At 44.4% G+C, this 26,126-nt stretch overlaps 1 protein-coding gene across 1 annotated transcript in view; it reads left to right on the plus strand.

Annotated features, from left to right (window-relative positions):
• The window catches only part of XKR4 (XK related 4), a 131,500-nt gene extending 105,676 nt beyond the window's left edge, over positions 1-25,824 (plus strand). Inside the window, exon 3 of the mRNA XM_082233821.1 lies at positions 21,667-25,824. Within this exon, the coding sequence (XP_082089947.1) occupies positions 21,667-22,613 (947 nt within the window). The 3' untranslated portion in view covers positions 22,614-25,824. The remainder of the gene's footprint in view (positions 1-21,666) is intronic.
• Positions 25,825-26,126: the final 302 nt, after the last annotated feature.

A 26,126-nucleotide genomic window follows, 5' to 3' on the forward strand; every position in this document is an offset into this window, starting at 1 on the left:
CACTGAATGAATGAACAAATCAAAGTAAGGAGGTCAGAGAGAAGACACCAGCAATTTCTCATAAGATTTAGACAGCAATACAGTGGTGCCCCGCAAGACGAATGCCTCGCAAGACGGAAAACTCGCTAGACGAAAGAGTTTTCCGTTTTGGAGGTGCTTCGCAAAACGAATTTCCTATGAGCTTGCTTCGCAAGACGACAATGTCTTGCGAGTTCCTGCTGGTTTCCCCCCCCCCTTTTCTATGCCGCTAAGCCGCTTATCAGCGGATCCGATCAACAGATAAGCCGCTAAAAGCCGCTAATAGCGCTAATCCGCTAATCCTTCAATGGGCTTGCTTCGCAAGACGAAAAAACCGCTAGACGAAGAGAATCACAGAACGGATTCTTTTCGTCTTGCGAGGCACCACTGTAAATAGACATACTGGCAATAACTCCCAGTGAACTGAAAAGGATTTGGTTCTGAGTAAGCATGTTTATGATCATGCTGTTAACAAAGCTTACTTTCCAAAGCAGACATCTGAGCCCAAAGTCTTTTAGGAATGCCCATGCCTTTCATTATTGACATGAAGCTACCATTTTGAAGAGCAATATGATCACTGAGATCAGAAAGCACATTATAGATATGGGAAATTGAAGTATCTCTTCAAAGGAACATCAACCTTTTGTTTAATGTTCTCTTTAAGTCCCCAGTTCTTCAAGGGAGGAGGATTAAAGTGAGATGGGAGAAGAAAAGAGAAATACATACCCTTCTTTCTAAAGTGTTTATGTGCAATGGTAGAAACATTAAATTTAGTGGATATTTGGAGAGTCAAGTGTTTGTTTGAGAGGCAGTTCACTTTTTTTTCTAATGTACATGGCAAGCTGGATGCAGCTTGGTTTTCAAAATAATTAGAGTTAAAGGTGAGAAAAATCAAAATAGAGCCAAGAACATTATCAGATAATAATCCTATAGTGATGGAAATTCAAAAAGAAACCCAATCAACTTTTAGATGGAGACAAAATGAAGAAATCTTAAATGATAAAGTCTTTTTAGAAAAGGCAAAATTTTTTATCTAAAATGATGAGAGAATATTTTGAACTAAATTTGAATAAAGGAACCGGGCCACAAACAGTCTGGGACACTAGCAAGGCGGTGATGAGAGGACTGTTTATTCAACAAAACACAATTAAAAGGAAGTTAAAAGAGGAAAGAAGGAAAGAAATTATAAATAAATTAGCAGAGAAAGAAAAAGAGTTAAATAAAACTCCTAATAAACAGCAAAACAGGCAGTAAAATTATTACAGTTGCAATACTCTATGCTAATTAGCGAGGAAATAGCATGGAAAATTAAAAAGACAAAACATTTTTTTAAAAAAATGCTAACAAATCAGGGAAGCTTCTGGCATGGCAATTGAGAAAAAGTGAACAAAAATTATATAAATAGGATAAAACTTAATGGTAAAATAACTGAAAAAACAAAGGAAATAAGGGAAGGAAATAAGGGAAGCCTTCTTGTAAAAAGGTTAAGGTATACTGGGAAATGATTTACAATGAATTAAAAAAAAGTTTAAAATGACATTTGTTAAATAACCAGAAGCCTTCGTGTTGGGCATTTTAGGGCAAGATCTGCCAAAAGAGAAAAGGACACTATTTATATATGCAATGACGGCGGCGAGAATACTGCTAGCACAGAATTGGAAGACTGGAGAAATTCCAACAAAAGAACAATGGCAAGAAAAACTGATGAGTTATGCGGAGATGGTGAAGCTGACACACAGACTTCGGGAAAAGGACAATAGGAACTTTGAAAAAGAGTGGGAACCTTTTATATTATATTTGCAGAAACAAAGGAAAAATATGGATCTGATGGTAGGATTTAAATAAACATTCACAATTTTATGGATAGGGAATAGGTAATGTAATAAAAGGCAGAGAAGACAGAGGGCCTTCTCGGTAGTGGCACCCACCCTGTGGAACACCCTCCCATCAGATGTCAAAGAGAAAAATAATTACCAAACTTTTAGAAGACATTTAAAGGCAGCCCTGTTTAGGGAAGCTTTTAATGTTTAATAGGTTGTTGTATTTTAGTGTTTTGTTGGAAGCCGTCCAGAGTGGCTGGGACAGGGTATAAATAATATATTATTATTATTATTATTATTATTATTATTATTATTATTATTATTATTATTATTGAAGATAGCAGAATATATAAGGAGGTAAATAAATCAGAAACGGAAGCCGAGGGGAGTCCAAAAGGGGGGAGGGAGAGATGTTTGTGTAATCTGTATGTTGTAAAACAAAAAATTAATAAAAATAAAAAATAAAAATAAAGTGTTCATGCGCTAAAATGCTTTCAGTGTAAAGTCCCCTCCACTCCTCCTCAGAACACTCATGTTCGCTCTAGAGAAAAAAGTAACATTGTCTTTGGGAAGAAGAAAAGGAACTCTCGGGTCTAGTTATGTAACTTTCACTGAACCTGATTTTGTATTGTGTTGACTATCCCTTTGTACATATGTAAAGCTTGTCTGAGCACAGAGCTGGGTAGAAGTAAGACATAGGCTCCAAATAATCCCTACATACTAGTCCAAGCATTAAGGTGACTTGGTTTGCATTGTAGTTTTTTCCACTTGTACCAAAAGTGCTTATGTAAAGCTGCCAAAATGAATGGGCAGTAGCTAAGGTTTGGGCTTGCACTATTCTTCTCTTCTGTTCAGGCAAAATTTGTGTGCACTGACACAGCTGAAAATAAAGTAAAACAGTGCATGAAAATGAAGTCCTTTTGTATATGCATTAATATTTCATATTTCCCACCGGTGATTTTTTAAAAAGAAGAAAATGGAAATACAATAAATTCGTCACTGGGTTAAAAGGCTTTTCCATGTCAGTTTTTAGTTATATGTTTCTGAGCCTTCGGGGATCACTTTATTACACACTTCACTGCTCACTAACAGATTCTTCCCTGCAAAATCAGTGACAGCGCACTTTATTTATTTATTACATTTATATTCCACCTTTCTTTCAAGGAGCTCCATGAAGCATACGTAGTTCTCCCTATGTTATCCTCACAACAACCCTATGAAGTAGGTTAGGCTGAGAGCAAGTGGTCCCAGGTCATTCAATGAACTTCATAGCCATGTGGGGATTGAAATAATGGGGTTCCATATCCTCGCCCATCATTCTAATCACTACACCACACTCACTGCTGCTTTGTGCATCCATGTGTGTACATAATGTCCTGGCACCTCTGATTTTTTTAAAATCAATATGCCAGCACAGTCACACTAGCTAGCTCTATGCCCCATGTCATGCTTTCTGCTGGCCCTTCCTCAATACATGCATAGAGCTGCATGTACAGTGGTTTAGATGTTATCATTTGTTCATTTATTAAATTTATATATTGCCCTTCACCTGAGCATCAAGGAGCAAAGCAGAGCCCAGAGGCATTCCCAGGCTATGTGCCCAGTCGTTCAAAAACGCCATCAATAACAGAACACATATTCTCTCCCAGTTCACCTCTTTTACTAACCAATAGCCCCTCTATCTTGTCTGGATTAGACCTACATGCCTTTCTGCTCCTTTCATTTTCTGCAGGTGAGCCAACCATAGGCACCAAGTCTGCGGGCACCCTCAAAATTTCCAATGACCGGCCTGGGCCCCCACAAAGTGTGGCAGCTGGCACACGGGCACACTGCCAGGCATGCACATGTGATGTCACCACACATGGTGGCGTGTGTGAGTGATGTCAGCATGTCATGGGCCATGGTGATGTCACACCACATACAGGCATAAGCCGACACCCCTAGAGCCAACTTAACCTTATGGGAATTAAAACTAAGCACACACCCAAGACTTCTGTCCTGCAGGCAGTTTATCAAACGTGATATCACAGGCATTTCTAGGTAGCTGAAAAGATTTGAAGGTCAGGCCAGTACCACAAATTTGCCCACAGTGTGGCAGCCTCCTCATGAGCAAAGTACCAAAAAGAAAAATGGTTTTAAAAGAGGGAAGTGGTACGACATCTGCAAAATACTCCAATGCAAAAGACCCCAAATACAGCCTCTGCCTTTGTAGTACTAGGAATGATTCTGAACAGCCCCACAAACACAATTACCCACACTTGTCTTTCTAGCTTCAAATGCATGTTGTTACTCTTACGGTTTTTTAAACCAAGGTTTGCTAGTAAATATTTACTTAAGTTTATTATAGGGGAAGAAAGATACCTCCCTCCTTGCCTTTAATATTTACTTAAGTTTATTATAGGGGAAGAAAGATACCTCCCTCCTTGCCCTTAATATTTACTTAAGTTTATTATAGGGGAAGAAAGATACCTCCCTCCTTGCTCTGATGCTAAACAAACGCTTGACTTTTTACTCTTTCCTTGTGCTGTCACTGGACCTGTGACAGTTCATTTCCAGGGCTCTCTTGTGCTCCCCAGACCGGATTATTTTATGTTACCTTATGTTACCTTTTTAGCTGTTTTGCTACACCTCTGATTGTGCAAAGTGCTTATAACCTTTTCATTCTTTGACCAGAGTACGAAGTCTCCTGTGAAATATGTCCTAGGACACATGATTAATCCACAGTGTAGGAGTGAGTTGGTGCCTTTACCTCAGATTCAAGTCTTAACAGACTATCATTTGAACCACTGAGGACATTCCATTTAACTTTTCACCTGCTAGAAGTGCTGGTGTCCCACATTCATAACATGCATTTAAATATTCACAGCCCACATTTACTCAAAAATTCAAGGCATTTTGGAACCACCTTAGCAAATGAAACTATGCGATGAATTATCAGAACATAATCCTGTTAAATGGCTTGCTAATTACTGTTCTGATGATGTTTCTTGTAAGACATTCAAATCAATATGCCAGTATATTGAAGTAGATTTCCCCACTCAAAAATGTGGCAAGCTGGACTGCACCTTGCAAAAAGTTTCAGATAATTATACCTGCCTGGACTGGTGAAGCAACAAATGTAAGTAACACATGCTTGCCACATATTACCCAATCTTGGTTTACATAATGCAAGAATGTCTGGAATGTACATTTGCTATAAAAATTGAGCTGAAGCTCCAATACTTTGGCCACCTCATGAGAAGAGAAGACTCCCTGGAAAAGACCCTGATGTTGGGAAAGATTGAGGGCACAAGGAGAAGGGGATGACAGAGGATGAGATGGTTGGACAGTGTTCTCGAAGCTACCAGCATGAGTCCGACCAAACTGTGGGAGGCAGTGGAAGACAGGAGTGCCTGGCGTGCTCTGGTCCATGGGGTCACGAAGAGTTGGACACGACTAAACGACTAAACAACAACAACAACAGCCTACATGAATGCTCTTGACTTTATTAGGAATAAATTCAGTTGAATCTTGAAATGGGGAAAAATGTATACAGAATAATTTCTAATAATACAACATTCTTATGAGTGACAGTTATCTGGAAGGAAGCTCTAGGGGTCTGTGGTCATGGTTCCAATTACTCTACAGTTGTCTTTGTAGTATTACGATACTGTACATTTTTGAAGTGGAGTTGCATCCTTTATTGGTGCCTGGGGCATGCGTGCGCCCAAGGCGGGACCAGAGGCTGGGTGCAGAGGGTTAACAAAACCTGACCAGCTGAACCCTTGCCTCTGCCACCGGCTGACACGGGGCACAGAAGGTTCATGAGGCTATGCTACACCACCTGCACAGTGGGAGCGCAACCAAACAATGCAACCCTTGGTGAGGGGGCCAGGGGTGTGACAACAAGGCCAAGGTCCTGGGCCCAAAGACCCTCAGCGGCAGGCAGGATGGTGATCCCTGCGTAGGGGTACCTGGTTCGCACCCCCTCAAAACCATGCAACTGGGTCTATAGCCCCCTTGGCCTTCCCCACACCATGCCCCTGCATGTGCATATATATATATATATATATATATATATATATATATATATATAGATATATTCAAATTTGCAAAATTTACAAAAGCATAAAAAAAGAATTCAATAAATTCCCATGGACTTCCCCCGTCCCCTTCATTAACTTTCTTCTCCTGCATCTTCCCTGATAATCCAATTCTATTAAATCTCCATTACAACCATAGTCCAATGTTTAACGACAAGTGTCATTCCAATCCTACTAATAATTTTAATTGTTTACAATGATTTTTAAGGCAAATTATATATTTCCCCCATTCCTTATTAAAATTTTGGTCTTCCTGCTTCCTGATTCTTTCGGTCATTTTTGTCATTTTTGCCATTTCTGAGTAGTCCATCAATTTAATCTGCCATTCTTCTCTGGTAGGGCCCATGTTTTCTTTCCATATCTGGGCTAATAGCATCCGGGCAGCAGTGGTCGCGTACATAAAAAGTCTCTTCTGGTCCCTTGGAATTTCGCCACCTACAATTTCTAAAAGAAAATCTTCCATTTTTAAAGAAAAGGTTATTTTAAAAAAATCAGTTCATTATATATCATCTTCCTTTTTTCTTTTTTCTTTTTACTACCTTACAGATCCACCACATGTGGTAAAAGGTGCCCTCTGTTTCCTTACATTTCCAGCATGTATTTAACCTTGCTTTATACATTTTAGCTACTGTAATTTGCTACGTGTTAAATACCAGCAATACATCATTTTCATATAATTTTCTTTCAAAATATATCATCCTGTAAACTTCAAGTCCCAGTTCCATAACCTCTCACATGTTGCTAGTTGTATATTATATCCAAAGTCCCTCGCCCAGTGTATCATGACTGATTTGACCTGTTAGTCTTTCGTATGCCATTCTAATAGTAGTTTATACATTTTTGAAAGTATTTTAGTCTTATTTTCTAAATGCTCTTTTTCAAGTTTAGAGATTTCATTAGAGAAACCTTTCTGATTGTCCATCTTAAATATATCATTAAGCTGATGGTGTAACCAATCAGTTAATAATCCTGTTATATCTTCAAACCTCTTTCGTTTCAACTCATGATCTACTTCCATTAATAGTTCTTTATAAGATGCCCAGTCATTTCTCATTTCTTCTTCTTTTTTCTAGAGATATTGCCTCCAGTGGGGAAAGTCACCATGTTGTTTTTAGTTCTAATATTTTTTTAATATTTTGTTGATACTTCATAAACCGCTTTCCTTACTACATGGTACTTTAACCTTCTCGTACCAAGGTATGTGTGCCAGCCATATTTATGAATTCCATAAAAAATAATAGAGAAAAATAACTAACAAACTTTTAGAAGACATCTAAATGCAGCCCTGTTTAGGGAAGCTTTTAATGTTTAATAGGTTATTGTATTTTAGTGTTTTGTTGGAAGCCGCCCAGAGTGGCTGGGGGGACCCAGTCAGATGGGCGGGGTATAAATAATAAATTATTATTAGTAGTAGTAGTAGTAGTAGTAGTAGTAGTAGTAGTAGTACTGTAACTTGGTAAACTGCTTCATCCTTTTCCATAATGAATAGTTTAGTAATTCTCAGAGAGATGAGGTAATTGTTAGTGCAACCAATGTTCAGAACTAATCATTAAGAAATTTGGAAGGCTTGCCTCTGCTTGAGCAACATTAAAAAACAACAACAGGATATTAATAATAAGGCAAAGCTTTGCCAATTTTATAGGGATTAATGCAGTAGATGGAATGTAGGTCATTATCATCTCCAAATCTATGTAAAGGTAAAGTTCAAGTGCTGCCATCTATATCTCATTTGGATTTACACATCCAAGGCCTGTAGGATCACTTCTATCATTTTTGTTGTTCAGTCTTTTAGTCGTGGCCAACTCTTTGTGACCCCATGGACTAGAGCACACCAGGCACTCCTGTCTTCCACTGCCTCTAACAAGGAATTTCCCTTTCAGTGTAGCAGCACTCATGCTTTGAAACCTGCCTTTTAATATCAAGCAGGTACCTTCATTGTACTATTTTGAACACTTGTTCAAAACTTATTTGTTTTTGGAAACCTACCCAGAGATACAATGCATACTTGTTTTTAATTTTGTGGATTTTGTAAGTTGCTTGTAAGTTTTGTGAGATGATTTTGTAACTTTTTGTGCAAGTGCTTGACAATTTCAAATAATCATCACTTGTATTTTGATAATTTTATTATTTCTGTTTTTAAAGTTAGTCAGTTTATCAGTATTTTTGATAAATATTTTTTACTGGAGGTTATTTTGTTATTGTTGTTAAGTGGCCTATGATTTTGTTCAGTAAAACAAATCATGACACATACAGGTCTGGATTGTATGGTTTGACCTGTGGGGGCTAGTGTGCCAAAACCCTAGCATGAAACAGAAGACTGGACCAGACCTCCTTATGGTCCCCCCAGCGGGTGGATCGTGGTAAAATGCCACCCTGCGTGAGGCCATTTGATACCCCCAGCCCTCATGGCACTGGCTTAAGCTGGGCTTGGGGAAGGAGGCGCAAGGCCCTTGCAGGATCCTAGAGCCCTTCTCCCCAAAGCCTGATGATCACTTGCCTGCTTTGGGAAGGAGGCAGGGGAACCCTAGGACCCTGTCAGAGCCCTCCCACCTCCTTCCTGAAGCCAGGCAAGTGCTCACTGGGCTTTGAGAAGGCGCCCTCCTTGGCTTATGTGCTGGGTGCAACTACACTGCTCAAGCTGCCCTAAATCTGCCTCTGATCCCCCTTTGCTTAGTAATTGGATGTTGATGAATGGCATGGATAGTCCTCTGGGCTTAATGCCTACAACTCAGTGCTGTGTGACTGTAGTAAATCATGAGGGACACAGGTGGCGCTATGGTCTAAACCACCAAGCCTCTTGAGCTTGTTGATCGTAATCACTGTGTCCCATTGCACCAGAAATGCTCAAGTCATGCTGGCCACATGACCCGGAAAGCTGGCTGAGGACAAACGCTGGCTCCCTCGGCCTGAGAGTGGAGATGAGCACCACACCCCATAGTCGAATTTGACTGGACTTAACCACCCAAGGGTCCTTTACCTTAGTAATGCAAGAAAACCACTAAAGTGTTTCTTCACTGACAATGAAAGATGTAACTTCCTACATCTTTCTGAAAATTCCTTACTACAAGAAATTGGTTTTGGTTTTTCCAAACCTCCTCCTCAGTTTACTCAATTTAGAATAATCTCAGATTCATAACTTGCCAAAATTAAAATGTTCAGAATTATGCACAGTATGGCCTCTTTTCTTCCTGTAACCTTGCCTTGCCCATCTCTATACATTAATAGTTTGTATTTGATTGGCTATTGGCCCACATAGCATCCTTGGGAGAAGTGGGTTTTGTTAATGCCGCACTATACACATACTTAACTATTTGGCAATGCAAATTCCCCTCCATAGGTTTATGAAAGCAGATTTCCAACTGCAGAACTTTCCTATTAGACATCCCACCAACCCACACCAACCTTTGCTTACACCCTGACCCAGTGACTGTTTCTCTATGGGATTCAGCAGCTCTGATTGACTATATAGTGGTACCTTGGGTTACATATGCTTCAGGTTACAGATGCTTCAGGTTACAGACTCCGCTAACCCAGAAATAGTACCTCGGGTTAAGAACTTTGCTTCAGGATGAGAACAGAAATTGGGCTCTGGCGGCGCGCCGACAGCAGGAGGACCCATTAGCTAAAGTGGTGCTTCAGGTTAAGAACAGTTTCAGCTTAAGAACGGACCTCCGGAACGAATTAAGTTCTTAACCCGAGGTACCGCTGTACAGTAATTAACAGCACAATCCAATGGCCCTTGCACTGATGTAAATCCCAACACAGTGAAATTTGCAATGAAGCAAGGGCCACTAGAGCATCCTGAGAATTATCTATGTGTTCGTTTTTCATTTAAAGTATTTAAACTATTTATATCTTTCCTTTTCATCCAGTAAACTTTCAAGGTCACTAACAATAATGAATAGAGAACAATCAATTAAAAACAAGGTTACAATAGTGCTTTGAAGGACTCTTGAGTGTTCTTATAAAAAAGGAAGTTTTTCACATAATAATTGTACTGTAAGATCCCTGAGAGAACTGAGTATCTTTCAGCCTCAACCTTGGCATAGTGTTGGCTGACCTCATCACAGAGGTCAAAGGTTTCACTGTGCTCACTTCCAAGCTGAGTAAATCTGCAAAGTTGTTCACAGCAAGCATCTAAACACGTTTATAACTGATCAAAAAGGCTTCATGCTGGTCTACACAAAGGGTACCAAATATACATGAGTTGGATAGAGAGAGAAAAAGAGCTGGCACAATAATCTCTCAGTGCCTATGAGGCTTTTGAAATAATGGATTCATTGGTATTGACATGCTTGCTAACCAAATTGAAATTTGGATCTAAATTGTTGCACCTCATTAAGCAACCATACTCAAAATCAAAGCCAATTTTTTTCAATCAATGGCTTTTGCACTCAGGCTGCCAATTTCTTAAGGGGTTATCATTTCAATCAATGGCTTCAACACTACCCTGTCATTAATAATGTTGTCTCCCATGGGATTAAGCTTAAAGTTCTCCTGATCAGGTAGTAATGACCATTTGATAAATGACATGACAGCCTTGATGTCTTATGCTCTGAAAGGTGCCAGCGTCTGATGTCCAAGAAGAAAACAACAGATCCTTGTAGCAATCTTGTTTAGCAATCTGCAACAGGGTGTGGCAGATCACCATGAACCTGCTATAATCAAGAAGATTAGAATCACACTGTTGCACAAAGGTATAATTAAGAAAAATGAAGACATCTTGAACCTCTTTATGAGCAGTAGTAGTAGATGGGAGAGGGCTTCAAAGTTAAGTGCCTTGCTTTTACCGAATAATCAGTGAGTTAATGTGTGTAGGTGAGGAGAACAGACTGCGGCAGAAGGACACACCTCAGTTTACAGGCATTCCATTGAATGTCTGCACAGCATCTACAAAGCCCTCTTTTTCCTTGGTCCCTGACTGCATGAAAAGACTATCACACCTGTGCATCCATCCTATAGTCTGAATAGGCATAGGTTCACATACATATTTATTTAAGGTAAAGGTACCCCTGCCCGTACGGGCCAGTCGTGACCGACTCTGGGGTTGCGTGCTCATCTCGCTTAAGAGGCTGGGAGCCAGCGCTGTCCGAAGACACTTCCGGGTCACGTGGCCAGTGTGACGAAGCTGCTCTGGTGAGCCAGCACCAGCGCAGCGCACAGAAACGCCGTTTACCTTCCCGCTATAAAGCGGTACCTATTTATCTACTTGTACTTAGGGGTGCTTTCGAACTGCTAGGTGGGCAGGAGCTGGGACCGAACGACGGGAGCTCACCCCACCGCGGGGATTCGAACCACCGACCATACGATCGGCAAGTCCTAGACACTGAGGTTTTACCCACAGCACCACCCGCATCCTTTACATATTTATTTACTACTTGTATTTCCTGAGAATAGGCATAAGTGTTCAAACTGTACCTAAAGAAATATTCAGTTTATAGGATCTTTTCCATGCATATTTTAACAGATACATTTGTCTACAGTGGTGCCTCGCAAGACGAAAAGAATCCGTTCTGTGATTCTCTTCGTCTAGCGGTTTTTTCGTCTTGCGAAGCAAGCCCATTGAAGGATTAGCGCTATTAGCGGCTTTTAGCGGCTTATCTGCTGATCAGATCAGCTGATAAGCGGCTTAGCGGCTTAGAAAAAGGGGGGGAGGAGGAAAAAAACTCAGCATTCGTCTAGCGAGTTTTCCGTCTTGCGAGGCATTCGTCTTGCGGGGCACCACTGTATCTTTAGAAATGTATACATTGTAGTTAAATTAGTATTAGTTCCCAAAAATGTCCAGTGCAGACAGTATAAATTACCCCCCAAATTGCATGTGCCTAATGATGTGAAAGTCCGGGGGGGGGGGAGGTGGAATAAGGGGAATCTGTTTTTTCCTGAAACCTTTGGGAGGAACATGTTGAACAGTAGCTGTCTTGTGCTCAATGGAAGAGTTGGGCCAGATGCAATTCAATGTCATCTTTTAGAGGACATGAAAGTATGATTTGGAGTGATCCTAAGCCTATTTTGGGAGGTACACTCCTAGTTCCTTATCCTTTTCTAAATATTTTGGCTATTATTAGCACAATATACCTGAAGGAGCGTATATTATTGGTATACCTGAAGGAGCTACTCCACCCCCATCATTCTGCCTGGACACTGAGGTCTAATGCTGAGGGCCTTCTGGCGGTTCCCTCACTGCGAGAAGCCAAGTTACAGGGAACCAGGCAGAGGGCCTTCTCGGTAGTGGCACCCGCCCTGTGGAATGCCCTCCCACCAGATGTCAAAGAGAAAAACAACTACCAGACTTTTAGAAGACATCTGAAGGGAACCCTGTTTAGGGAAGCTTTTAATGTTTGACAGACTATTGCATTTTAATATTCTGTTGAAAGCCGCCCAGAGTGGCTGGGCAAACCCAGCCAGATGGGCGGGGTATAAATAATAAATTATTATTACATTTTTATTATTATGGGCACACATCCTCAACAGTCTGCTACTCACAAGTAAAGCATTGGGCTGGACACAATGCAACCAAATCTTTTCATGGACAGTCTTCTGGATTTGTAGGCGTATAATCTGGGGTGGCTTAAAAGCTTATTGTAGACGTGACTGCCCCAGTTCTTTCACTGTTGTCATTGCTTGGGATTATGTAATTATGAACATTACAGAGGCCAACCAGATGTGGGAAACCCTTGAGCAAGTCCTGAGTTCAATCGTGTACTCCCCTATTGTGGTTCCAAGCAACTGGCATTCCGAAGAATTGCTGCATCTGACTGTGAGGGCAGAACATAGCCATTGTGGCTAGCAGCGATTGCTAGCTTTATTCACCATAATGGATGTTAAGGGTCAGGGACATGTAACCTTTGGCTATTTTAGAAGTTTTCTTATTGAACTATATTTTGAACTTCCATGCAAATAGGGAACTGGGAATTAGTCACCAACTTCAGCATTATGCAACAATCACCATCTGTATGCATGATGTCATAAATGAGACCTTGTACTTAAAAGCAGATTAGTTTGTTCATATATTTGTTCCCTCCCAGCAAAATAGATATTATCCTTTTATCATTTGTATGACAGTGCAGATAATTAAGGCATAACTAATCCCTTTTCAGGGATCCTAGATTATTTACTTATTGGAAATTTTATTAACCTGTCTTTGATTCATTTGATTTCTTTCCCATGGAGTAAGAAATCTATATGAAAGTCAAGATAAAAATGTTTAAGCCACTGATCTTTAACTTTCTCTCCTGCTATTCCTCTTTTAACTTCTGTTCTCAAGACCATATTTTAGCCAATGAAATAAGAATTAATATTGATTTTCAGGCAGAGTCCTGAAGCATATGAAGTATTTTTTTTTTAATGCCTCTGAGTGGCTTGTGGTTTGTGTGTGTGTGCGTGAATTTGTGGTGTGAGTGGGGAGGGAGGAGTTATGTTTCTGCAGTATGGGGTGTTGGGATTTTGTGTATAATAGGGAAATTTGATGATTAAGGTCAGTGCTTTTTAAAAAGAAAAATAGGTTCCGGTACTCACCATGAAGTTGTTACAGTAAGTGCCACACTTTTTAACAAAAAGAAAAAAGGAGGTACCGTATTTTTCGCTCTATAACACGCACCCAACCATAACACGCACATAGTTTTTTGAGGAGGAAAATCCGTAGGTATGCCACCCGTAGGCATTTCCTCCATAACACGCACAGACATTTCCCCTTACTTTCTAGGAGGAAAAAAGTGAGTGTTATGGTGAAAAAAATACGGTACTTGTACTCTGTACCCTTGAGTACCTCCTGAAAAAGCACTGATTAGGGTGATCTTCTTGCTAATATGAGTTCAAATGAATGGGTTTGAGTTTGGGGATTCACATGCCCGCCCTTTGCCTTGCACTTTAGTAACTTGCCTTCTGTGAAATGAAGGTTCTGTCAAAGGAAGTACCCACCAAAGTAACTGTTTTGTGAATAGGCTCCTTTCCATGGTGTCCATTCCTCAAAATTCCAAATGTGTCCACTGGCCCAAATCTATCTATAGATATTCTGCTCAGGTTTTGTGATTCATATTTGTTCCCATCTTTCTACTGCACATTGTAGCGGACAGCCTTGGATGGAATTATGAATTTAGTTGGTGTGGAGGTTGCATTTATATGTGTCAGGGTTACTTCCAGATCCTAGCTCACAGAGGATCACGCTAGCCAGCGATCGTTAAATAAAAGTCTTTATTGAGTTACAGTCTCCATTCTCGAGCTGCTGCGTGCAACCCTACGTCTTATGCTTAGATCAGCGAAGCTCCGTCTGAGTCTCCGCCCCTTGCGCACCAACTTAATATCCTAGCCCTGCTCCACCTTTTCCGCCTGACAGTTCTCCTCTGGGTCCCTCTGCCCCCCTGGGTCTCTTCCTTCCGGGATTCTTCTGACGCTGACCCCCCGGACTCTCCTGTCTCCTTGCGCCGGGCTTTAGGACCTGGCTCCCTTTCCGGGCTGCCTACTGCGCCACCTTCCTGTGCATTTGAACTTGGCGCGCGCGCCCAACCTTCCACTTTCCGTCTAACCGTTACTTCGCTCCCCGATGAAGGTGTGGCCACTCCTGACTCGTGCCCTCCCTCCTGTTGCGAGCTGCCAGCGCTTGATCCCTGGCGCTCTTCCTCTTCCCTACTCTCTGGCGGTGACGCTGGTCCCGATTTCCAACTGCTCCCCTCTGAGTCCCCTCTGGCCCTATCTTCCTGGGGTGTCCCCCTAGTCTCCCCCCTTGCCCTGGCCACTGGTGCTCCTTTTTGTGAATCTTCTGATTCGCTGGAAAGACTCGGAGATCTTGGGTCGTCGTCATCACTCATCCTTTCTTCTGCCTCCTCCCCCTCGCTCTCTGTTTCCTCCCTTGCCCTCGCCTCTGCTCCTGAACCCCTGACATCCATCCCCCCTCGAAGCCCCCTCTTCCCCCCTCCCCTCCTTCCGGTGCGGGAGCTGGGTGCTGCTGTGTCAAGGGGACGAATGTCGGGTACAGTTCGCTTCCCGTGGCGGGCCTCCATCTGAAGTCTTCCGGTTCTTCCTCCCTGCTCTCGTCGACGACGGTCACCTCTGCTTCCATCTCTGTGCCGCCGTGCTCGAAACCCTGGTCGTCCCTGAAAACGTCCATGTCCGTCTCTCCCTCGCTTCCTTCTGGAGGCGTTGCTCGTCCTGGACCCTCCAGCCACTTTCTGCGCCACTGCTCCTCTGGTCGATCATCCCACCAATACGAGGGTTCTGAAGCAGATCCCGAGGGTGACCCCTCCGGGGAACGGGCGTCTCGTGTCGGTTCCTCATCCGAGTCGAACCCTCGGAACGTGCTGGCTGAAAGCGTGGGCGTGAAAAGCCAGTCGTCGAAAAAGTCTGCTGGCATTGGCCTATGGGGGAAGAGGGCATGAAACTCTTCCTTGAGCAGAGGTTCATCTAAAGCGTAGCCCGGCACCCAGCTGTTGGCACTGGCCGGGGTGCCCTCCTTAGCGAGAAGGTATTCTACCCCCTCTTCCCCCCATCTGGAGTCCAAAATCTCCGTGACTTCGTTGAGGCGCACCTCCTGTGCCACTCCCCGTTGCCTGGTTCCCTCTCGGAGCGGACTCGGCGCCGTTCCGGGTTCCTGAAACCTGTGCGGTGCCTTGTAGGGAGTGAGCACCGATCTGTGGAACACCGGATGCATTCTGGAACCCTCCGGAAGCGCCAGCCTGAAAGCCACCGGGTTGACCTGCTCTTCGACTTGGTAGGGCCCCAGTTGCTTATGCCCTAGTTTCTTCTTGGCCAACGACCTGGCCGGCACTGCGTGGGCTGCTAACCAGACCCAGTCTCCCACATGGATCTCTTCGCCAACCCTTCTGTGTTTGTCCGCTTGAACCTTGTATGCGTGTTTGGCCAGCTCCAGGTGCCGCCGCAGCTGATCGTGGACCTCCTGCAACTCCGACGCGAACGCATCTGCTGTCTGCGGCTCCCCCTCCACCAGTCGTTCCAGTCCCGGGAAGGTTCTGGGGTGCCTCCCGTTGTTGGCGAAGAACGGCGTGACCCCCGTGGACACGTGCTTCGTGTTGTTGTAGGCGAACTCGGCGAGCGGCAGGTAATCCACCCACGTCGCAGGCTGTTGATTCGCATAGCATCTCAGGTACTGCTGCATGATGGCATTGACCCGCTCCGCTTGCCCGTTGGTCTGCGGGTGTCTCGCCGACGCCAGGTTGATCTTGACGTTTAGGAAGCCCATCAGCTTCTGCCAGAAATTCGAGATGAACTGCCGCCCGCGGTCGGACAGAATAGACCGTGGCAGACCGTGAACCTTGAACACGTGGTCTATGAACAGTTTGGCGGTTTGTTCCGCCGTGGCCACCTTCGCACACGGGATGAAATGTGCCATCTTGGAGAACAAGTCCACCACCACCAGCACGGCCGTCTTGCCCCTCGAGCTGGGCAGATCCGTGACGAAGTCCAGGGCGACTCTCTCCCATGGTTCGACCGGAGTTTGCAGCGGTTCCAACAGTCCGGCCGGCGGTCTGTGCACTGGTTTGGCCCTCTGGCAGGTGTCGCACCTCGCCACGTAGTCCGCGACCTCCCCTCTCATTCCGGGCCACCAGAAATCCCTGGCGACTAATTCCACCGTCTTCTCCTTGCCAAAGTGCCCGGCAGTGGGCGCGTCGTGCAGCTGATGCAGTACCTTGGCGTGAAGTTCGTCTCCCGGCACGTAGATGGCCCCTTTGCGGATGAGCAATCCATCTCTCAGCTGGAACCCGTCGGTCGCTGCCGTGCCCCTTTGCATCTCTGCCATCTTTGCTTGCGCAAGGAGTCATTCTGCAACGCTCGTCGCACCGCCTCCAGGTCCACTGTCGCCGCAGCGCACGCCCACACTGTTGGTGCGAAGATGTGCATGGCGGCCGCTGGCGTGGCATCCTCCAGATACTGTGGCTTACGGGAGAGCGCGTCCGCCATGATGTTGGTGTCCCCCGGGACATACTCTATTCGGAAGTCGAAGTTCGCAAAGAACTCAGCCCAACGTATCTGCCTCTGGTTCAGGAACTGTGCCATGCGCCAGTGCTCCAGATTCTTGTGGTCCGTGCAGACCTGCACCGTGTGCTTGGCTCCAATCAGGAAGCGCCTCCATGCTTTGAACGCTGCATGAATAGCCAGCAACTCCCTGTCCCAGATGGTGTAGTTCTGTTCGGACTTGCTGAGCTTCCTGGAGTAAAACGCTCCGGGCCTCCAAACCCCCTGCGGGTCCTTCTGCAGCAGGACTGCTCCGACGGCCCTGTCCGAGGCGTCTGTTTCAACTCTCATCGGCCTGCTGGGGTCGACATGAAGCAGCTGTTCTTCCGACGCGAAAAGACGCTTGAGTGCCTGAAAGGACTGCTCCGCCTGCGCTGTCCAGATGAACTTCTTTTTCTTGGAACTGAGCGTGTCCGTGATGGCCGCTGTCTGCATAGCGAAGCCTTTGATGAACTTGCGATAAAGGTTCGCGAAGCCGACAAACCGTTGGACCTCCTTCCGGTTGCGTGGGCTTTTCCAATCCAACACCGCTCGAACCTTGGCGCTGTCCATGGCGAGCCCCTTGTCCGACAACTTGTAGCCCAGGAAATCCACCTCCGTCACGTCGAATTGGCACTTCTCCAGCTTGGCGTAAAGCCTATGTTGCTGTAGCCTGCTCAGCACTTCCCTGACGTGTCTGTCATGCTCCTGCTGCGATTCCGAAAAGATCAGGATGTCATCCAAGAAACAGACGCACGTCTTGTAGAGGAGCCCCGCCAACACGTGATGCATGAAAGCTTGAAAAACGTGGGAGCCATTTTGCAATCCAAAAGGCATAACTCTATATTCGTAGGTGCCCAGGGGCGTGAACATGGCTGTCTTCCACTCATCCCCTTCCCGCATGCGAATGAGGTTGTACGCCCCTCGCAGGTCCAACTTGGTGAACACGCTGCCCTTGCGTACTTTTGCGAGGAGGTCGTCGATTCGGGGCATGGGGAAGTCCGATGGCTTGGTCACACTGTTCAAAATGCGGTAGTCCACTACGAGTCTTTTTTGGGGCGTGTCTCGCTTCTTCACAAAGAATACAGGACTGCCCCCCGCTGCCTGGGACTCTCGGATGAAACCGCGCTCCAAATTATGATCTATGAACTCTTTGAGTTCCTGCAGTTCGTCTTCAGACATGGAATACAGCTTCCCTTTGGGCAGCGCCGCCCCCGGCAGCAGGTCAATTTTGCAGTCATATGGTCTGTGGGGGGGTAGCCTGTCTGCCTCCTTCTCGCAGAAAACCTCCAAAAATTCTGCGTACTTGTGGGGAATCGCTTGCAGCGTGCCTAGCAGCAGCTGTGACTCCTCTTGCTCCCCTTCTTGCTGGGGCATGATGCAGTGTTCAGCACAAAAGGAAGAGCCGAAGGTCAGCTGCCTCTGGTACCAAGCCAGCGTCGGGCTGTGCTTGTCCAGCCAACTCATGCCCAATACAATAGGCGTGTCCGACAGTTGAGTGACGTTGAAGCTGATGATTTCCCTGTGATTTCCAAGCCGCAGCACCATAGGTGGCGTCTGCTTCACCACTTGCCCCCCTAGCAGCTCCCTGCCATCCACCGTGACAACCTGCAGGGGCAGCGTGGCAGGCAGCAACTGTATAGCGTGCCGGTCGACAAAGTCCTGACCTATGAAGTCTGCATTGCTTCCCGAGTCGACGGTGATTGGCACGTCCATGGTGATTCCATTGGGTAGCTGGAGCGATGCGGTGAGCCTCACTACTGGCTTGGGCGGGAGGGGGTCCATGGGCGGTAAAATCTCTGGGGACTGCTTCACTGACACGTCTGGCTGGGCCCCAGTGCCTCTTCCTCCAGCCAGACATCGTCGTTTCCCTGCTGTGGTTCTCCGTGCTGCGTTGCTGCAGTCACCATTGCTGAGGCTGCAGTGTGCTTGTGGAGCCTCCGGGGACACTCTTTCGCCATATGCCCTGGATCCTCGCAGATATAACACTTCCTGTTCCCTCTAGGAGGCTTCGCTTTTACTGCTGCCGGTGCTAGGGCTCTGGCTGCTGACTGAGCCCTTGCACTCCCAACCTCCATCGGTTCCACCCCTCCCCCTGTTGGAGGCGTGGATTGCGCACGCGCTGCTTCTCTGGGAAGGAAGGAGGAGCCCCTGGCTGGTTCGCGCCCGCTGCGCCCTTCGTCCCTGCTCCACGGACGTTCTTCCAGCCGCACCCCCACCGCCAGCGCTTTCTGAACGATCTCCTGCGTGGTCCGGGGTCTCTCCCCCCTCGCAATCTCATCTTTAACCGAGTTGTGCAAGCCCTCCCAAAAAAGGTCTCTGACAGGAGCCGAATCTCTGTCCCATTCCAGGGCACTGACCAAAGCGAAAAAGCGGGCATGATACTGTCTTACGCTGGCCCTCCCTTGCCTTAGTCCATGCACCTCCTTTCGGGCAAGATCCACGTCAATGCTTGATAAAAAACACCCATCCATCGCTTTAATAAAGGCGTCCGCATTTTGGAGCGCAGGATCCTTATCCCTCCACAAATTGCGCAGCCATGCTTTAGCGTCTCCATGCAAATGGGACATGACGAACCCCACTTTCTCTTGTTCATCTCTAAAGTCTTTGTGCAGCAGTTGCAGTGCACACATTACGTCTGCTCTAAAGTTGGGGTACTGTTGCAAATTCCCATCGAAGTGAGAGACCAGACCGCCTGTGCGTCTCCCCAACCCAATCCCCTCTGGTTTGGGTGTCTGTTGCCCTTGCTTCGTAAGCACGTCCAACCTGACCTGGAGATCCCTGTAGGCGGCAGCTGCTTCCTCCTCTCTCTTCCTGGACGCCAGCGCCTCGGCATTCAGTCGTGAAACTGCTTCTCTGAGTTCCGTTATTTGCTGTTCGGCCGTCATATTGTCTGCCGTTCGTGAGCTCTCTTGTAGGCACCCGCTTTCTCTCCTCTCCGCGAGGCCGTGGATGCCCACAATTTGACGAGACGGAGCTTACTGTCAGGGTTACTTCCAGATCCTAGCTCACAGAGGATCACGCTAGCCAGCGATCGTTAAATAAAAGTCTTTATTGAGTTACAGTCTCCATTCTCGAGCTGCTGCGTGCAACCCTACGTCTTATGCTTAGATCGGCGAAGCTCCGTCTGAGTCTCCGCCCCTTGCGCACCAACTTAATATCCTAGCCCTGCTCCACCTTTTCCGCCTGACAGTTCTCCTCTGGGTCCCTCTGCCCCCCTGGGTCTCTTCCTTCCGGGATTCTTCTGACGCTGACCCCCCGGACTCTCCTGTCTCCTTGCGCCGGGCTTTAGGACCTGGCTCCCTTTCCGGGCTGCCTACTGCGCCACCTTCCTGTGCATTTGAACTTGGCGCGCGCGCCCAACCTTCCACTTTCCGTCTAACCATTACTTCGCTCCCCGATGAAGGTGTGGCCACTCCTGACTCGTGCCCTCCCTCCTGTTGCGAGCTGCCAGCGCTTGATCCCTGGCGCTCTTCCTCTTCCCTACTCTCTGGCGGTGACGCTGGTCCCGATTTCCAACTGCTCCCCTCTGAGTCCACTCTGGCCCTATCTTCCTGGGGTGTCCCCCTAGTCTCCCCCCTTGCCCTGGCCACTGGTGCTCCTTTTTGTGAATCTTCTGATTCGCTGGAAAGACTCGGAGATCTCGGGTCGTCGTCATCACTCATCCTTTCTTCTGCCTCCTCCCCCTCGCTCTCTGTTTCCTCCCTTGCCCTCGCCTCTGCTCCTGAACCCCTGACAATATGCTATATATATATACCGTATTTTTTGCACCATAACACTCACTTTTTTCCTCCTAGAAAGTAAGGGGAAATGTCTGCGCGTGTTATGGAGGAAATGCCTACGAGTGGCATGCCTACAGATTTTCCTCCTCTAAAAACTACGTGCGTGTTATGGTCGGGTGCGTGTTATAGAGCAAAAAATACGGTAATTATATTAATTTGTACAACTGACTGCATAAGTAGAAGCTAAATATAGAAATGCAGTTTTCTTGTGATTTGGGTTGACACATCACACCTAATCAAAAGGTTACTGTGTAATTAAATCTCACTACACAAGTAAATGCTTTCAAATACTTAATGTATATTTATTGTCTGTATCAGTTTTTAGGGTTTGCTTACACAGTGGAAAAAGTGCACTATGAACTTTACATCTTGGCAGGACCATTGAAAGAAAAGGAAGGGAAAACATCTATTGGAATGACTGCTAAGCTTCCTAGCATAGAGCAAACTAGCGTAGTCATTTGTGTTGAAAAGACACAGGTGGCGTTGTGGTCTAAACCACTGAACCTCTTGGGCTTGCAGATTGGAAGGTTGGGAGTATGATTTCCCACAACAGAGTGAGCTCCCGTTGTTCTGTCCCAGCTCCTGCCAACCTAGCAGTTTGAAAGCATGCCAGTGCAAGTAGATAAATCGGTACCACTGCAGCGGGAAGGTAAACAGTGTTTCTGTGCACTCTGGCTTCTGTCACGTTGTTCCGTTGTGCCAGAAGCAGTTTAGTCATGCTGACCACATGACCCGGAAAGCTGTCTGTGGACAAATGCCAGCTCCCTCAGCCTGAAAGCAAGATGAGCACCGCACCCCATAGTCACCTTTGACTGCACTTAGCCATCCAGGGGTCCTTTACCTTTACCTTTTTACCTAGTCATTTGGGTAATAAGGCTAAAAGACAATGGGCTTTCTCCTGGTTCATTAAGATTCCTTTGCAAAAACACTCCTATGTGAAGCTTCTGCATTTCTTGACTGTATTCTCTATTTCTGTTTCTCTCTCTTTCTCTCCCTCCCCGTCCTGCCCCATTTTTCTAGGACTTACTGCTGCAGCATCCCTTGTGTCTTTGGCATGGGCTTTGGCTTCCTATCAAAAAGCACTTCGTGATTCCCGTGATGACAAGAAGCCAATCAGTTATATGGCTGTGATAATCCAGTTCTGCTGGCATTTCTTCACAATTGCAGCCCGGGTGATTACTTTTGCTCTCTTTGCCTCTGTTTTCCAACTGTATTTTGGGATCTTCATCGTCCTCCACTGGTGCATCATGACCTTCTGGATTGTCCATTGCGAGACGGAGTTCTGCATCACTAAGTGGGAAGAGATTGTCTTTGATATGGTCGTTGGGATCATTTATATCTTTAGTTGGTTCAACGTCAAGGAGGGAAGGACACGCTGTAGGCTTTTCATTTACTATTTTGTGATCCTTTTGGAAAACACTGCCTTGAGTGCTCTTTGGTACCTATACAAGGCTCCTATGATTTCTGATGCGTTTGCCATACCGGCACTATGTGTGGTGTTCAGCAGCTTTTTAACCGGCATTGTTTTTATGCTGATGTACTATGCCTTCTTTCATCCCAATGGACCAAGGTTTGGGCAGTCACCAAGCTGTGCTTGTGAGGACTCTGTAGCTGCCTTTACTCTTCCTCCAGAAGTAGCATCAAGTACTTTAAGGTCTATTTCTAATAACAGGAGTGTCACAAGTGACCGGGATCAGAAATTTGCAGAGAGAGATGGGTGTGTGCCTGTTTTTCAGGTGAGACCTACTGCACCTTCTACTCCTTCATCCCGGCCACCAAGGATTGAAGAATCTGTCATTAAAATTGATCTCTTCAGGAACAGGTATCCAGCATGGGAGAGACATGTATTGGACAGGAGCCTGAGAAAGGCCATTTTAGCTTTTGAATGTTCGCCTGCTCCTCCACGGCTACAATATAAAGATGATGCCCTTATACAGGAGCGGTTGGAATATGAAACAACATTATAAATACAATTTTTAAAGAGAGCTCAATGCAGCGGGTACGATACATCCAAAATAAAAGGGTGGCAATAGGGCCGTGGCAATAACTTAACTGCATTCTACAACAGAGCAGCAAGATGTAATAGTATCTGGCTACCATCATGATTATCATTTGATCCGCAGTCCCACAGTCTGTCGGTAGTACACCTATAAAGCAGCAGCATCCAAGAGCCTCAAAGAATCTGACTGAGAAATAGACCTAGTCCAGTTACTTCCTATTTCTTTCAAAGTGCACTGCACAGTATTTAAAAGTAAAACAGGAAGGTTTGAATGAGTTGCATCAACATACTAGTTAATGCATTTTTATTTTATTTTAGAGAAACTTCAACTATTGGTGTTTGCATAGTCATTTACAAAATGAAGAAACAGTCGGGGGGGTGTCAAAATAACTTATTTTGTAAAAGGCAATGTTACTGTTAAGTGAACTCTAGTTTCTATAAAAGAAATTATAAAAAAATATTATTCTCTGGTTTTGAATAGGTAAATCATAAAACATTTGCAAAAGAATTACAATTTGAAAAAGACATTAAGGAATTTTTCTGAGTCTAGAACTAAATTAAATTATAACTGAGCAAAATACATGTATTGTAATCTAAGGAGCTCTTCATTTTTATATATTTATTTGCATTCTTTTATTCTATTTAACAGAAATATTATACATACAATTTCAGGGGTTTGGCATTTTTGAAACAGAAATTCTATGCAGATGGCTCCCCAGCTTTCAGCTAGTCTTTAGCAATGTTAATGAAATGATAATCATGATTAAATTTTCAATTAGATAAAAAGAGTGAGAAAGAGAAATAGCATGAAAACAAGAAGGTATATTTCCTGTAATTGAACTTTTGGCGATCATATTCAGGACAATATTAAGAGATGAACAGACTTTTAACTTACATTTTTTTTCAGGATCTGGGATGCATAACCCTGTGTGAGCAGAAGATGTCATAAAAAACCACAATGTCATACCCTTCTAGTGCCAAACATTGCTGTAATTGCAAAATTGATATTATTGTTTGAGGGACAGAAAATGGGTGGCACAAGTACTTAAGCAAGAAGCTGGGAAGAGCAATCATACTTTCCACATTTGCAGACATCACTATTTGGTCCTTCTTAAGGTGAAAATTGGCTACTTGTCTGTAAGTATCTAAAGTAAACATACATTAAACCAGGCTGTGTGCATCATGTCCTTGAATTGGCCAAAACCTGTTTCTCTGTGTTTGGATGTTATGAAAATGAGCTTCAGAAAATCTCAGGCTCATGGGCTCCCTCTCCTACTCCTGCACAGCTGCAAATAGATCAGAAATTTCCACTTCCATCTTAGACTGACCATAGCTTACCATGTCATCTGAATGCTAAATTGTTGTCAGTGATTATGATCAGTTGAAACCTATGATTTGAAGTTGGCTGGTTTCAACTAACCATAGTTAAGATTAAGATGCTGTTGAACTCAGATAAGTTTCTGAACATTTTCTCATTGCTATGTTGAAGAAGCATAGACAAGGGAAAGTTTTTTAAAAAAAACTTGATCATTCTCATATTAGCATCACTATCTATTAAAAGTCACTTGTAGAAAAGTGCTTTTGCTTACAGGCATTCAGGTATGAAATACTTCCCTTGGCCAAGCTAATTGTATCTTTCCTTATGTTAAAAGTATCCCTTGATGGTGCTTTCAGTTGCATTACAGATGCAAGTCAAAATTTGATAGTATTTTTTAAAAAACAAAACCAGGTGCAAATTGGAGTAACTCATGTATTACGCCAATATTTTTCTAAAGCAAAACACAGTACACAAGGTTGTTACTTTTTATAGACTTTGAATTTTTCCTCACATAACTCATTCTTTTTAATAGCTTCAAGTTTTAAAAATAGTCCGCAAATTATATCAGCTGGCCCTTTGTACATTGACGTGACCATGTACTCTTGATGCCATATTAATTTGTTTTGCAACATAATAGCATATGAAAGCCTCTATGGGTACTTTTAGAATATTCTGAAAATACTGAAGCCTTCAAATGAGTGTTTCAAGTACAGTGCAATGTGTATATTGGATATAATGATAAAAACTTATTTTCCCCTGAATTTTTGAGAGAAGTATAAAAAGCTTCAGAAATAAATTGCAAAGTTATGGTACGATGAACAGACTAGGAACATGAAGGAGTGCTGTTTGAATAGTATGAGATCTCACAGAAAATATGGTAAGATCACAGTTTTCATGCTTTTAATTCAGTACATCTTCTAGGTATAAGCAAGTCATTATCTCACTATGCATCTGCAATAGGTCAGAACAAATGGTTACCACAACACAGAAATAATCACCCATGATGGCTTTATCATGTGCAGATCCACACTATACATTTAAAAGCATATTCAATTCACATTTAAAGAACCCCAAATGAATTATGTGGCCCATAATTTTCGCCCATTTTCAGCACAATTAGCAAACCACAGTTTCTTGGGTTTTTTGTGGGAAGTCCTGTGTGTTGAGTATGCTTTAAATATACAATGTGGACAGTGCAGATGTTTCTCTCAATCCACCCCAATAATTACCAATTTCAGGTGTGCACTTGCAATGGAATCTAAACAACCATAGTAAGAAAAATGGAATATAAAGAACTAAAATAAGCAAATATTGGGCACATGGCAGAGACTGTTGAACAAATGACTTGAAGGTAGCCAACTTGTTTCCTAAGAAACAATCCAGTGTAGATGTAAATCCCATTCAGAAGAGTAGGACACAACTGGAAATTTCCATTTGAGCATCACTGATCTCAATCCAGCCCAAATTAAACCAAGTCCTCATATATGAACTGGTCTGAGTCTAACCAGCTGTGTCAGCAATGAGGTTCTTAAGATATGGCCTGTTGTATCCACACCAGCTGCACGTCACTAGTTTTGACTTGGTGTTGGAGAAGATATACTACCTTACATTCTGGATAAATTTTTCACAGAACAGAAGAGATTGTAGTCTGGTATGTTAATCTTCAGCATCATGGAAATTAAAGATAGGCCTAGTTCTCACAGATGTGATAAACCTGTGTTTGAGCTGTACTACACAGCATTTCTCAAATTTGGGTCACCAGCTGTTTTTGGACTACAATTCCCATCATCCCTAGCTAGCAGGACCAGTAATCAAGTGATTATGGGAGTTGTGGTCCAACAACAGCTGGAGACCCAAGTTCGAGAAACACTTATTAGTATGCAGATGGAGGATCACATGACTTAGTGCTCCTTCACACAAAAAGGGCCATATACAAAAATAGATGCCAAAAAAGCATTCTAGCAAAGCCATTCCCCCCGATACATTAGTGTTTCATGTAAATGGGATCTCTCGTATGAGAGTGAAGAGGGGAGACAGAATGTTATAATGCAGTATGAAATGGTACAACCCCAGATACAAGATTAACTATCTCAGAAGAACTAGGCATCATGTCTCTGCTGTGCATTCTGGTGGTGCATAAATTTAGTCTTCTCTGTTAAAATA

This window comes from Podarcis vaucheri (assembly GCF_965113315.1).
Source record: "Podarcis vaucheri genome assembly, chromosome: 8".
NCBI lineage: Eukaryota > Metazoa > Chordata > Lepidosauria > Squamata > Lacertidae > Podarcis > Podarcis vaucheri.